The sequence below is a fragment of the Python bivittatus genome, unplaced genomic scaffold (genome assembly GCF_059951505.1).
Source record: "Python bivittatus isolate LINGU-HERP-01145 unplaced genomic scaffold, Pbiv_v1 ctg000030_np1212, whole genome shotgun sequence".
Classification (NCBI taxonomy): Eukaryota; Metazoa; Chordata; class Lepidosauria; order Squamata; family Pythonidae; genus Python; species Python bivittatus.
Window position 1 is genome coordinate 56,750 of NW_028277031.1, and position 12,404 is coordinate 69,153.

At 43.7% G+C, this 12,404-nt stretch overlaps 1 protein-coding gene across 2 annotated transcripts in view; it reads right to left on the reverse strand.

Annotated features, from left to right (window-relative positions):
• The window catches only part of GNPTG (N-acetylglucosamine-1-phosphate transferase subunit gamma), a 37,427-nt gene that overhangs the window by 12,209 nt on the left and 12,814 nt on the right, over positions 1-12,404 (reverse strand). For both annotated transcript variants that reach the window (XM_007439119.4, XM_007439121.3), the window contains exon 8: positions 8,810-8,892. In XM_007439119.4, coding sequence (XP_007439181.1) covers positions 8,810-8,892 — 83 coding nt within the window. The remainder of the gene's footprint in view (positions 1-8,809; positions 8,893-12,404) is intronic.

Genomic DNA, 12,404 nt, shown 5'->3' on the forward strand with positions numbered 1-12,404 from the left:
TCTATTTACTATCTGGAGAACAAATTAAGGCCTGGAAATAATTTAGATAAAATACACCACAATGATGTTCCTGAAGAAATATAGCAGCTGGAAAAAGGAAGAGTCATGAAGAGTAGCAGTGAAAACAATAGTGGGGGGTTGTATTGGAGAAACAATAAAAGTGAGAATTGAGAGAATGAGATTGGACAATTGTGTAAGGATGTTGAGGAATACAGGAAGTCCTTATTTAGCAACCATTCACAGTTATGACAGTGATGAAAAAGTAATTTTATGACCAATCCTCGCATTTACATCCTTCATAGGTCTGTAAAACAAAGGAAAGATCATAAGCACGGTTGTGGTTTCACTTAGTGACCGCTTCATTTAAGACTGAGTTGCCAGTCCCAACTGTGGTCACTAAACGAGGACTACCTGTATGTGAGAAAGAGAAGAAAGGTATTTAGAGGGCTGGGAGATCAGGGTGGGTTAAAAGCTGTCCATCCAAGTGGCAGTTGGGGAGCAGAGTCAGAATAGCTTTCCCAGAATGAGAAGCTGGAATAGTGAAGGTGGTCTGTATAATGCCTTGGAGCAAGGGGAAGTGAAAAAGAAGAAGATTGTTGTAAAGGGGTTGTTGGAATTGTGGAATTTGAGTGGAGAGTGAAAGATGGGAGTTTCAGCTAAGGGTGCTAACGTTCATTTAATTCCCTGGACAGCCCCAGGTCAGGCAGGGATGAGGAAATGGAATGGGGAGATAGATAGGAGTGGAAGGTAACAGCAATCATAGACAGCAAGAAATATAGTGGGAAAAGTGGGGCAAACTGTCAGGAGAGAAGGACCTAACTGGGTTTTAAAGGGCATTTGGGGAGTTTCCCAGCAAAAGGAAGAAAGTACATTTGGCAAGTTTTGTCAATATCTGGAACAGAAGAGGAGATGAGAGTTCTTGACAAAATTGACCCTGAATATTTCTCTCCATATACCAATCCCAGGGAACTCCTTGGTTTATTGGGAAACTCCAAGAGATGAAGCACCAGAAGACACCTAAAGCAATGCTGGCAGAAGACAAGCAAATCTCATTGGACATGCCCAAGTTTGGGCCTACATTGTAGCAGTAAACATGACAAAACAGAACTACCTCTCCACCGTTACTGCAACTCGGCTGCCCTTTTTAAATTGACCTAGAGTCTGGTAGGGAAAGGTAGGCTGGAATACCTATTAGGTGGTCACTGTGATTATGTTAGCTCATTACATTCCAGAGAAAACACTTTGCCTAATGATTTGCATTCACTCAGAGCTAGAAGCCAGCTGCAGAGCCTGAAAAGCTGACCGGGACGTTTGATGTAATCTGAGAAGAATCTGAGCCTGTTGATCCTGAGGAACTGGACAGTCTCTTTGGTGAGATGAGCTCTGCCACCTGTTGGCTGCAACCCTGCCTACCTGGTTTATATAAGCTGCTGAGAATGGATGGGGAGCTGAATCCAGACCATGGTGAAAGCCTCATTGCAGGAGAGAGAGTGGCCAATGCCTCTGAAGAAGGCTCTAGTATGTCCCCTCTTTAAGGGGTCAACTTTGGCTCCAACTATACTGGACAACCACCACTCAAGTCTTCAATCTTCCCTTTTTAGGGCAGTTCACTGAGAAAGGAGGGAGGGGGCAGCAGATTCTCTGGAAGAAGTGAATTATCTGGACCCTTCTCAGTAGAGGTTCAGATTCAAGTATGAAACAGAGACCTCATAGATCCCTGTCACTGATGACTCACAGACTGGGATGTGGAAATGCAGCCTGTGATGGAATGGAATTATGAAGGCCAGACTCAGGGAGAAAAACATTTTTTTTCATCTCCTGAGGCGAGAGGGAGAGATAAGAGGATGAGACTGGCACCTCCCTGAGGAATTCACAATGTTGTGGCTGGCATTACTTGGGAACTGGGGTTTTAGTCTGGGAAGATTCTTGCTAGAGGTTGTAGCTAATAAACATTGCTGGACTGAATTTACACGGTCTCTTGGAGTTCCTTGGGCTAGGCCTGACATCAATCTTTCCAGACTGAAACCCCAGTTCCCAAGTAATGCCAGCCACAACACTGTGAATTCCTCAGGGAGGTGCCAGTCTCATCCTCTTATTTCTCCCTCTCATCTCAGGAGATGAAAGAAAATGTTTTTCTCCCTGAGTCTGGCCTTCATAATTCCATTCCATCACACAGCCCTACTTGCCCTGCTGGACCTCTTGGTAGCCTTCAGTACCACTAACTGCTGTATCTGTCTGCACCATCTGCAAGGGCTGGGGACTGAAGCTACAGTTCTGTAGGTGTTCCACTACTTCCTAGCTGGTGGTTTCAGTTGGTGTATGAAGGGGAGGAGAGGTTGAGTCCTAGGGCATGCCAGTAACATCCACATGAACCTGTTGGGAAAGTTTATTCAACAGTTTGGGGTATGGTATAATCAATATACAAATTAAACTCACTTATACAATCTTGATCTAGTGACTACTGGTTGTAAAGGTCTGGATGGAAAGAAACAGGTTAAGACTTAATCCAAATAAGATGGAGTGGCTGTTAATTCAGAAGCCAGTTGATTCCAGGGTATAATACAGGTGGTTAATGACCACTCATTTGGTGACTGTTTGAAATTACAACAGTGCTGAACAAATGGTACTTACGACCATCACAGTGCCCCCACAGTCGAGTAATTGCAATCCGGGAGCTCGGCAACCAGTCCAGATTTCCGACCATCTTGGTGTCCTGTGGTCACATGACTGCAATTTGTGACCTTCCCTACAAGCAAAGTCAATGGGGAAGCCTGCAGAAAGTCATGGTCATGTGAGGTCCTTGCTTAATGACCCGTGGTGATTCACTTAACGATGATAACCAGGGACTGCTGAACTGCTGTCACTAAGCAGCGCAGTCATGTGACATTGCACTTTATGACTGCATCGCTTAGCGACAGAAATTCTGGTCTCAGTTACTATTAAGTGAGGACTACCTGTACTATACCCAACTGATTCCAGGATAATTTCAATATTAGCTGTAGATGGGGTTATGCTCCCCAAGAAGGAACCAGTCCAGAATCTGAATGTTCTTCTGGACTCACAAGCATCTTCTGGAGCAGGAGATGGAAGCTGCAGCCAGAAGAAGCTTCAGCCATCATGCTCTTCTTTTTCAGTATCGTTTTTCTTTTTCAGAATTTCACTGTTTTTTATGCAGCTACACTGGCTTCTTCTGCTGTCTTCCTTTCTTACACACTGGAATTGTTGTCACCTTTGTGCTTAGTATTTCGTTTTAAGATGTTCCACACATCCTGAGGTTTTTTTCCCAATTTGTTTCTTCTGACATGGAACCCTATTTATCATTGCTATGTTTATTCAAATCTGATCTCTTGAATTCCATGGTATGTATTTGATTAGACTTGCCTTTAACATACCTTAAAATCAAGAAGTTCAACATGAAAACTCCTCAAAGTGTTCTCTATTCTGTTTTTTAAAACCAAGCCTTCCCTACAGGTTAGTATCAAGTCAAGAGCAGCTTGAGCCCTTTGCACCTAAGGAACAATAGTGTCAGCAGGTCAGGAATTTCCTTAAAAAGTTTATCTCCCAATAGCATCCCTTTCCCCATCACTGTTATTTCATGCCTGCCTTAAAGATCTGCAATTTGCTTTAGGAAAGCATCGTCCAAATCTCCTTAGCTGGGCAGTTGAGAGTAGACAGTAACATTTCTTTTACTCTATTTTAAGAACAACAACATTAATTATAGTTGCCCTACTCTAAAAGACTCTGGGTGGCTTAAAACATCCAAAATACAATTTTGAAGTATTGTAAACATTACGCCCTAACAGAGGATAGCAGCCAGGATAAAACCACAGCGATCAAAAATATGACAGGGACTCCACTAACACACTAATCTCAAGGCTGGGAACACAGCCAGGTCTTAAGAGCCTTCTGGAACCCTAAGAGAGTGGGCGCCATACATATCTCTGGAGGGATGCTGTTCCAGAGGGCAGGGGCTGCGACCATCAACCTTGTGAGGTAATCCAGACAAGAAGCATGCCCTGTGGAGTCCTTGGGGTTCTCTGAGCTTGGTTGTTTTCTTGCAAACATTTTGTTACCCGGCTAGGTAACATTTTCAGTGCTAGAATGGAGTGGAGTTTGCTCCCTGTTTATATACACTGTGTGCACAATTATTAGGCTAGTGAGTATTTTGACCATATCATTTTTATGCATATTTTCCACCTCTAAGCTGTATAAACCTGAATGTTTATTGGATATAAGCATATCAGGTCATGTGTATTTGTGTAATGAGGGAGGGGGTGGCCTAAGGAGATCAACACCTTATATCAAGGTGCGCATAATTATTAAGCAGCTTCTTTTCCTCAGGCAAAATGGGCTAAAAAAGAGATGTAACTGACTCTGAAAAGTCAAAAATTGTAAAGTCTTTCAGAGGGATGCAGCACTCTTGAAATTGCTAAGATATTGGGGCGTGACCACAGAATCATCAAACGTTTTGTTGCAAATAGTCAACAGGGTTGCAAGAAACGTGTTGAGAAAAAAAAGACACAAATTAACTGCCCAAGATTTGAGAAGAATCAACGTGAAGCTACCAGGAACCCATTATCCTCCAGTGCTGTCATATTCCAGAACTGCAACCTACCTGGAGTGCCCAGAAGTACAAGGTGTTCAGTGCTCAGAGACACGGCCAAGGTAAGGAAGGCTGAAACTCGACCACCACTGAACAAGACACATAAGTTGAAACGGTAAGACTGGGCCAAGAAATATCTGAAGACAGATTGTTCAAAGGTTTTATGGACTGATGAGATGAGAGTGACTCTTGACGGACCAGATGGATGGGCCCGTGGCTGGATCAGTAACAGGCACAGAGCTCCACTTCGACTCAGCAAGGTGGAGGTGGGGTACTGGTATGGACTGGTATTATTACAGATGAGCTAGTTGGACCTTTTCGGGTTGAAGATGGACTCAAAATCAACTCCCAAACCCACTGCCAGTTTTTAGAAGACATTTTCTTCAAGCAGTGGTACAGGAAAAAGTCTGCATCTTTCAAGAAGACCATGATGTTTATGCAGGACAATGCTCCATCACATGCATTGAAGTACTCCACTGCGCGGCTAGCCAGTAAAGGCCTCAAAGATGAAAGAATAATGACATGGCCCCCTTCCTCACCTGACCTAAACTCTATTGAGAACTTGTGGGCCCTTCTCAAATGGGAGATTTACAGTGAAGGAAAATAGTACACCTCTCTGAACAGTGTACTGGGAGGCTATGGTTGCTGCTGCACAAAAAGTTGAACGTCAACAGATCCAGAAACTGACAGACTCCATGAATGGAAGGGTTATGACTGTTATTGCAAAGAAGAGTAGCTATACTGGTCACTGATTTTTAGTTTGAAATGTCAGAAATGTTTATTTGTAAATTTTGAGTTGTTTATTATTCTCACTTTAACAGATGAAAATAAATGAGTGAGATGGGGGAATTTTTGTTTTTCATTTAGTTGCATAATAGTGCTGCACACTAATAGTTGCCCAATAATTGTGTACACATAGATATGCTCCTAAGAAAGCCAAAACCTCACTTTTACTTTCTTAAATATTTGGGTTTGAGGTTTATTAACATTTTGGATTGACCAAGAGCACTGTAGTTGTTCAATAATGAAATTCATCCTCAAAAATACAACTTGCCTAATAATTGTGCACGCAGTGTACAGTGGCTTGCCCTGCCTGTGTTGGTCATTTTTTTTCCGCTGGTAGTTTCTTGATTAGGCTATTGTTTACTACTTGATTGTATGTCTGGTGATAATCTCAGTGTTAATCTCTGCTTATCTGGGTGATGATTGCTGGTGAGGAGATGTTCTGGTCTTTTGTTTCCTTGTTATTGTCTCTTTTGAATAGTGTGTAGATATTGTTTACCTCTACGTGCCTGTTGGTGGCTACCTTGTCTGAATACTAAGCTTCCAGGAATTCCCTCGCATTTTGGGATTTAGCTTGGTCTAAGATGCTGACAGTTCCCCAGTTGAAACTATGGTTAAGTCTGTTCGTGTGTTGTGAGATTAAGGAGTTTTCATTGTGTCTTCTGACTGCTAGTTGGTGTTCATGAATGCACTCTGCAAGCCTTCTGCCTGCCTATCCTACATAGTGGTTGTTACAGTCCTTTCACTGTATGTTGTAGATGACTCCTGTTTTTTCTTCTTGGGCTACTGGATCTTTGGTTTACGTAAGATGTTTTGGAGGGCTTTAGTTAGTTTGTGTGCTACAGAGATGCCATGTGGTTGTAACAGTCTGTTGGTTGTTTCTTCTAATGTATGGCAGCGTTATCCTTTTCATAGCTTGTGTTGGTTGTGTTGTAGTAGGTTGAGTGGTCAGGCACTTTTTGATAAATTTGCGTGGATATCCATTTTGTTGCAAGATGTTGTATAGGTGATCTGTTTCCTTTTTCTGCTGTTCTGGGTTGCTGCAGTGCATTTGCGCTCGTTTTGAATAATGTTCTTACACATTGTCTTACAAGAGAATGTGGGAGGTTGGGTTGTTACTTTGGTAATGGAGTACTTGGTTAGTGTGGGTTGTTTTCCAATAGACTTGAGTTTCTAATTTCCTGTTGTTTCGATGGCTGGTGTGGGTCTTCCGGGCTGTGTGGCTGTGTTCTGGAAGTTTTGTTTCCTAATGTTTTGCCAGCACCTGTGACCGGCATCTTCAGAGTGCAGGAGCACAGACAGGAGCAGTTCTCTCTGTGCCCAGGGTGATGTGACCCTTTTGTGGGTATTTATAGAGATCTGGGGGGAAGGGGGGGTTGGGTTACTGAGTGGCTGCTTGTTTTGGTGTCAGAATATGTGTGTATCTTCCTGGGGATTAAGCAGGGTTTTTTCTTCTATTGAATTGTTAACGAGGGGCTGCTGGGGGTGATTAGCAAGTTCATTGTGTGAACTGTTCACACAATGGTTGTGTGAGCTGAGTTCGTTGACCTTTTGCAGGCTGTATTTTTCAGGATTGGTAGCCAGGTTTTGTTGATTTTTAGACTCTCCTCTTTTTTATTGAAACTGTGCTGGTGTTTGTGAATCTCAATGGCTTCCCGGTATAGCCTGGTATAGTGGCTGTTGGTGTTGTCCAGTATCTCTGTGTTTTCAAATAGGATTTTGTGTCCAGTGTGCTTGAGAGCATGTTCAGCTACTGCAGATTTTTCTGGTTGCTGTAGTTTGCAGTGTCTTTCGTGTTCTTTTATCCTGGTATGGATGCTGCGTTTTGTGGTCCCGATGTATACTTGCCCACAACTGCATGGTATGCGGTATACTCCTGCGGCGGTGAGGAAAACGGACTTTAGAAACTGCACCCATTACCCCAACAGTCTGGTTCCGATTTGTGGATGACACCTTCGCAATTTGGAGGCAGGATGAAGAAGACCTAGAGAAGTTCCTGAACCACCTAAACAGCGTCCACCCCAATATACAATTCACCATGGAAAAAGAAGTGGACGGCCAACTTCCATTTCTAGACACGTTGGTCATACGCAAACCAGACCTCAAATTAGGACACAAAGTCTACAGAAAACCCACCCACACAGACTGATAGCTACACAAAAACTCTAACCACCACCCACGTCAGAAAAGAGGCATTATCAAAACCCTCATGGATCGTGCCAATCGGATCTGCGAAACCCAATTCCTAAACTCTGAACTTAACCACCTTAACTGGGTCCTACAAGCGAATGGCTACTCCAAGAATGAAATAAAAAGAGCCATCAAACCAAGAAAACAACATACGACTGAAGAAGAAAAACAGCCACCCACCAACAAAGTGTTTCTGCCCTACATCAAAGGGGTCACAGACCACATGGGAAAACTGATGGAAAAACACAATTTCCAAACAATCTTCAGACCCACCAGAAAAGTACAAGAAATGTTAAAATCAGCAAAAGACAAAAGGGATCCCCTCACCGCCGCAGGAGTATACCGCATACCATGCAGTTGCGGGCAAGTATACATCGGGACCACAAAACACAGCATCCATACCAGGATAAAGGAAGGATGCACAAGAGGTGCCATACAGGGTGTGCGGCATGGGTCAGGAAGGGTGCACAGGGGTGCTCAAGGTGCCACGTGGGTCAGGAGGAGTGTGCTAGTGGGGTATAGACTTACCGTAGCAACTTGTGACCTTCCCTGCTGGGTTCCCCATTGACTTTCTGGGAAAGCCAGAAGGGAAGGTTCCAAGTGGCGATCACATGATTGTGGGGTCATAAATGCAAATGGGTTGCCAAGCAATCATGTGACGGGGGGGTCACTGCAACTTAAAAAACAGAATAGATGGCTGTAGAAGATCACATCCATATTATTGCCAAGGAAATTACATGCCATTCATTTAGTGATCAGAAATTCAGCTTGACTCAAGGGGGTCCTTTTTTTAGTTATCTTGATTCCTCCTACAGTGCACAAGTCCTTTGTTTGAAGCTCTTCCTTCTGGTTTTTATCTCCAACCCAAGAAGATTCAATTGAAAGCATTCTAAGCATGTCATGTTTCAATCAACCTTTTCCAGTTCAGCCCATGTTATGCCAGGAATCTGATTAATCACACTATGATCCCAGAAATCAAATCTCCCATGCTGATATCGTTTCTATATTTAACTATTTGTCTGCAATAGTCTTTTTCTTTCTGTTTTCTTGCCTGGCCTAGAATGAATAAGAGCTTCCACCAGAGCATTCAGTTCTTCAATTTTCTTTCTAAAGTCTGAGTTATATATTGAAGATACTCTCAGCAATACCATTTGTCCCCACGTGGATAAGACCTAGTGAGTCTTAAGTTCTGTTGATATACTAGCTTGTTAACATAACATAAAATAAACAAACCTGTTCTGTGATTAATTCCTCATAAAGCAACTGCTCAACTTCATCCCACTTTCTCTGGAGAGCTTCAGGCAAGGCTGGATACACTGCAGAGAAAAAGTATATTTACTTTGAGTTCTCTCTGGACAACATTTGTCTTATTCTAGACTTGTTTCTTCAAAGATTAAATTCACTGAAGCAGAGGATTACAATGCAAGCATTTTCATAATTTGTTTCCTGCTATTAAATACTGCTATTAGCTACTTCCCAGCTGGCACAGGCAACATGAAATGAGTGAAAATGAACTTGTGTTTGGGGAGAAGAGGAATCATATGCTCACTCAAATAGCCAAGTGTTATAACAATTCTTCCCACACATTAATATACTCATCTGGCATGACACAATTATGGTTTCCCTGGTTACATAAGATATAAAATAAAATAGATTGTCTGAAAGCTTTAACTTTAGCTTGACCAGTACACAAATGAACAGTGTAGATCAATTTCTCTGCTATGGTGATATGCCAGTCATTATGGTACCAGACCTCTAATGTCATAGTTTAATCTTTCCAGTGTTTAGCTATGGACATTTTAGCGGCAGCCAACACTCTAATTCTTTACAGTAAATATTTGTATTAGACCCTAAAAACATATTCAGCAAAGCAGGTTGTGGACACATATTAATTCTTTGATTTATAACTTTACTAATCTCCAAAAACACCACAGTCCCAAAAGAAAAAACATGGGGACATGACCACCATGAGTCCCAATGTGTTCTCTTTCCTCACAACCATTCCAACAAACAAAGGGACTTTTTTTGTTCATGTATATTAATTTATGAGAGCCAGTTTGGTGTCATGGTTAAGGCATCATGCTAGAAACTGGGAGACTGTGAGTTCTAGTGGGCACAAAGCCAGCTGGGTGACCTTGGGCCAGTCACTTTCTCTCAGCCCTAGGAAGGAGGTAATGGCAAACCACTTCCAAAAAGCCTTGCCAAAAAACCTGCAGTCACCAGGAGTCAAAAACAGACCTGAAGGCGAAGGAAGGAGGGAGGGAGGGAGGGAGGGAAGGAGCTACTTTATAAGGAGTCATTATTTTTTTTTTTTAATTTGGACTGAGGATGATGCCACTTGATTCTATTTCCATATTTTATTCCACTCTTGTTTCTTAATCTCTTGTTGGAAATCCTTTTCCCAAGCCACTTTCAAAACAGTAAGAGGCTAGTACATTTGTTCCATGATAACACTGTATAATTTAGATGAATCTGAAAGATTCAATACCACTGCTTCAAAGTTTGTCAAAAGTCTGTTTGCTCGAGCTTTTATTTCTAAATTAAAATGAAAAGATCTAAACTGTAAATGAAGTTGTCAGAATCCTCGCAATCAGCTACCTTGCTTGCTTCGTTTCTGCCATTGCAGATGAAAGGGGGAGTGTGCCATGCAGGGAAGGAGCCATTACAAGCAGATGGGCTGTTATCGGGTTCTCAAGAATGCTCAAGGTTGTACCAATGGGCGACAGAGAAGAAGTCTGGGAAAGCTGGCAAGGGGGGGCAGTAAGAAATGGATAAAAGTAACTTTTTGGCGTGCGTGGGCTTAGCGTTAGCAACTCTTTGGACCTGTACACTATCTCTCAATAAATTAACTTTTCTTTGAACCTACATTGGTTTCATGGAGAGTTTTTCTGTTGGGAGCCGGAGGTGACAGATCGCTACATTTTGCTAAGACTGCCTTATCAGATTTTACCTGGGGCGAAAGCTCGCTGAGGAAAGTCCATCAGATTGTGTTAGCAGAAGCTGAACTTAGCAACAGGATGGCAGACGATCTCATCGAAGAGATGCCTGAAGATCCAGCCTCCTCGAGTGGTGTGGCAGAAGATCCCCAGCCGCAGCAGCAGGCGAAGACATCGAAGCTGGCAAGATGGGGGGCAGCGGCCAAAGCCACGGCAAAGGAGCGAAGTGGACAGTGGCTGCCAAGGTGCATGGACCCCAACTCACGTGGGAAGGGTGAGTGGGCAAGTTAGAAACCCAGATGACTTCCCTGGTGGATGACCTGCGGGCTATGAGGGCCATGTTTGAGAAGACACTGGGTGGCGGCCAATTGCTCCAGGCAACGGAGCCCCCCGGGATGTCAGAGGAAGGCAAAGAGTTGTGTGAAGGTACCACGTCCAGTAAGGATGAGGATTATGTTCCTAGGAGAGTGAAGAAGAGCCCATTGCAACAATGGGACTTAACCATGAAGTTCGCCGGGGACCCGGCAAAGTTACCTTGTTTTGTAACGCAAGTGCGGGTCTACATGGAAGGCTACAGTCCTTTATTCCAAAATGAAGTGGAGAAGGCACCTACGTGTCAGGTTGCCTTGAGGGCAAGGTGGTGGAGTGGGTGGTAGAAATGCACCGCAGAAAAGCTCCAGCACTTGGGAAGCTGGAAGACTTCCTGGGCGCCTTATGTAAATGCTTCGAGGACCCCTGCATGACCCTGAAGACGAGGAGAACATTAGAGCAACTCAAGCAAGGAAGTAGACCAGTGTCTGAGTATGTGCTGGAGTTTAAAGGTCTGGCCAAGAAACTCCAGGAATTCCCAGATACGCTCCTGATTGAGTATTTCCAGCGGGATTTGCAGCCCGATTTGCTGCATCGTGTGTTGAACCGGGGCTACCCTGGGACCCTGGATGAGTGGATCACCCTTGCTGCAAATGCTGAGGAGCAGTGGTTGACAGCTATGGGGAAGCCTGGTCCAATGCCAACCAGGCTGGTTGTTAAAAAGCCAGGTGGGAGACCCAAGGAAAGTGGCCAGGACCAGAAACAAGGTGTTGCAGATGTGGAGAGGTTGGCCATTATGCCGCCAATTGCCCCCAAAGTGGATCATCACAATATCAAAAGAAGCCAGAGCGGAAGCCATCAAGGAACCCTATACTGGGAAAAAAAGGAACTGTGGCTGCAGGGGCTGAGACAGGGCCCCAAAACCTGAGGACCCTAGAGTTCGAGTCATCACCCCCAGATGGACAAAGCTTCTGAATGTCTGAACTTTGTGTTGGAACAGTACTTGAGGTGTTTCATCAATTATCAACAGGATAATTGGGATGAACTCTTGCTGTCTGCTGAAGTGGCTTATAATAATGCCATGGACCAAAGTACCGGGTTCACCCCATTCAAAATAGCTACTGGGCAGGATTTTGTTCCGATCCCTGAATTGCCTCACTTGGGGGAGCTCAGCAGATGATTGGGTTAAGCAAATAACAGAAATCTGGCTGGATATAAAAGGAGTGCTGGAGCACGCGAGGGAAAGTTACAGAAAGTTTGCTGACTGGAAGCGAGCACTGGAGAAGCAATGGAAGGTGGGAGACAAGGTGTATTTATCAACTAAGCATCTCAGAACATTGCAGCCATCAAAAAAGCTAGGACCCAAATTTGTGGAACCTTTTACAATCGAGAAAGTTACCAACCCAGTCACGGTCCATTTGCACCTGCCTCTGACCCTTAAACAGATCCACCCTGTGTTTCATAGTGACCTCTTGAAACCCTGCAATGAGTCACTGGATTGGCACCCGACTCCACCTCCACTGGAACCTATAATGATTGAAAGTGAACAGCATTTTGAAGTTAGGGAGATTTAAGATGCCCGA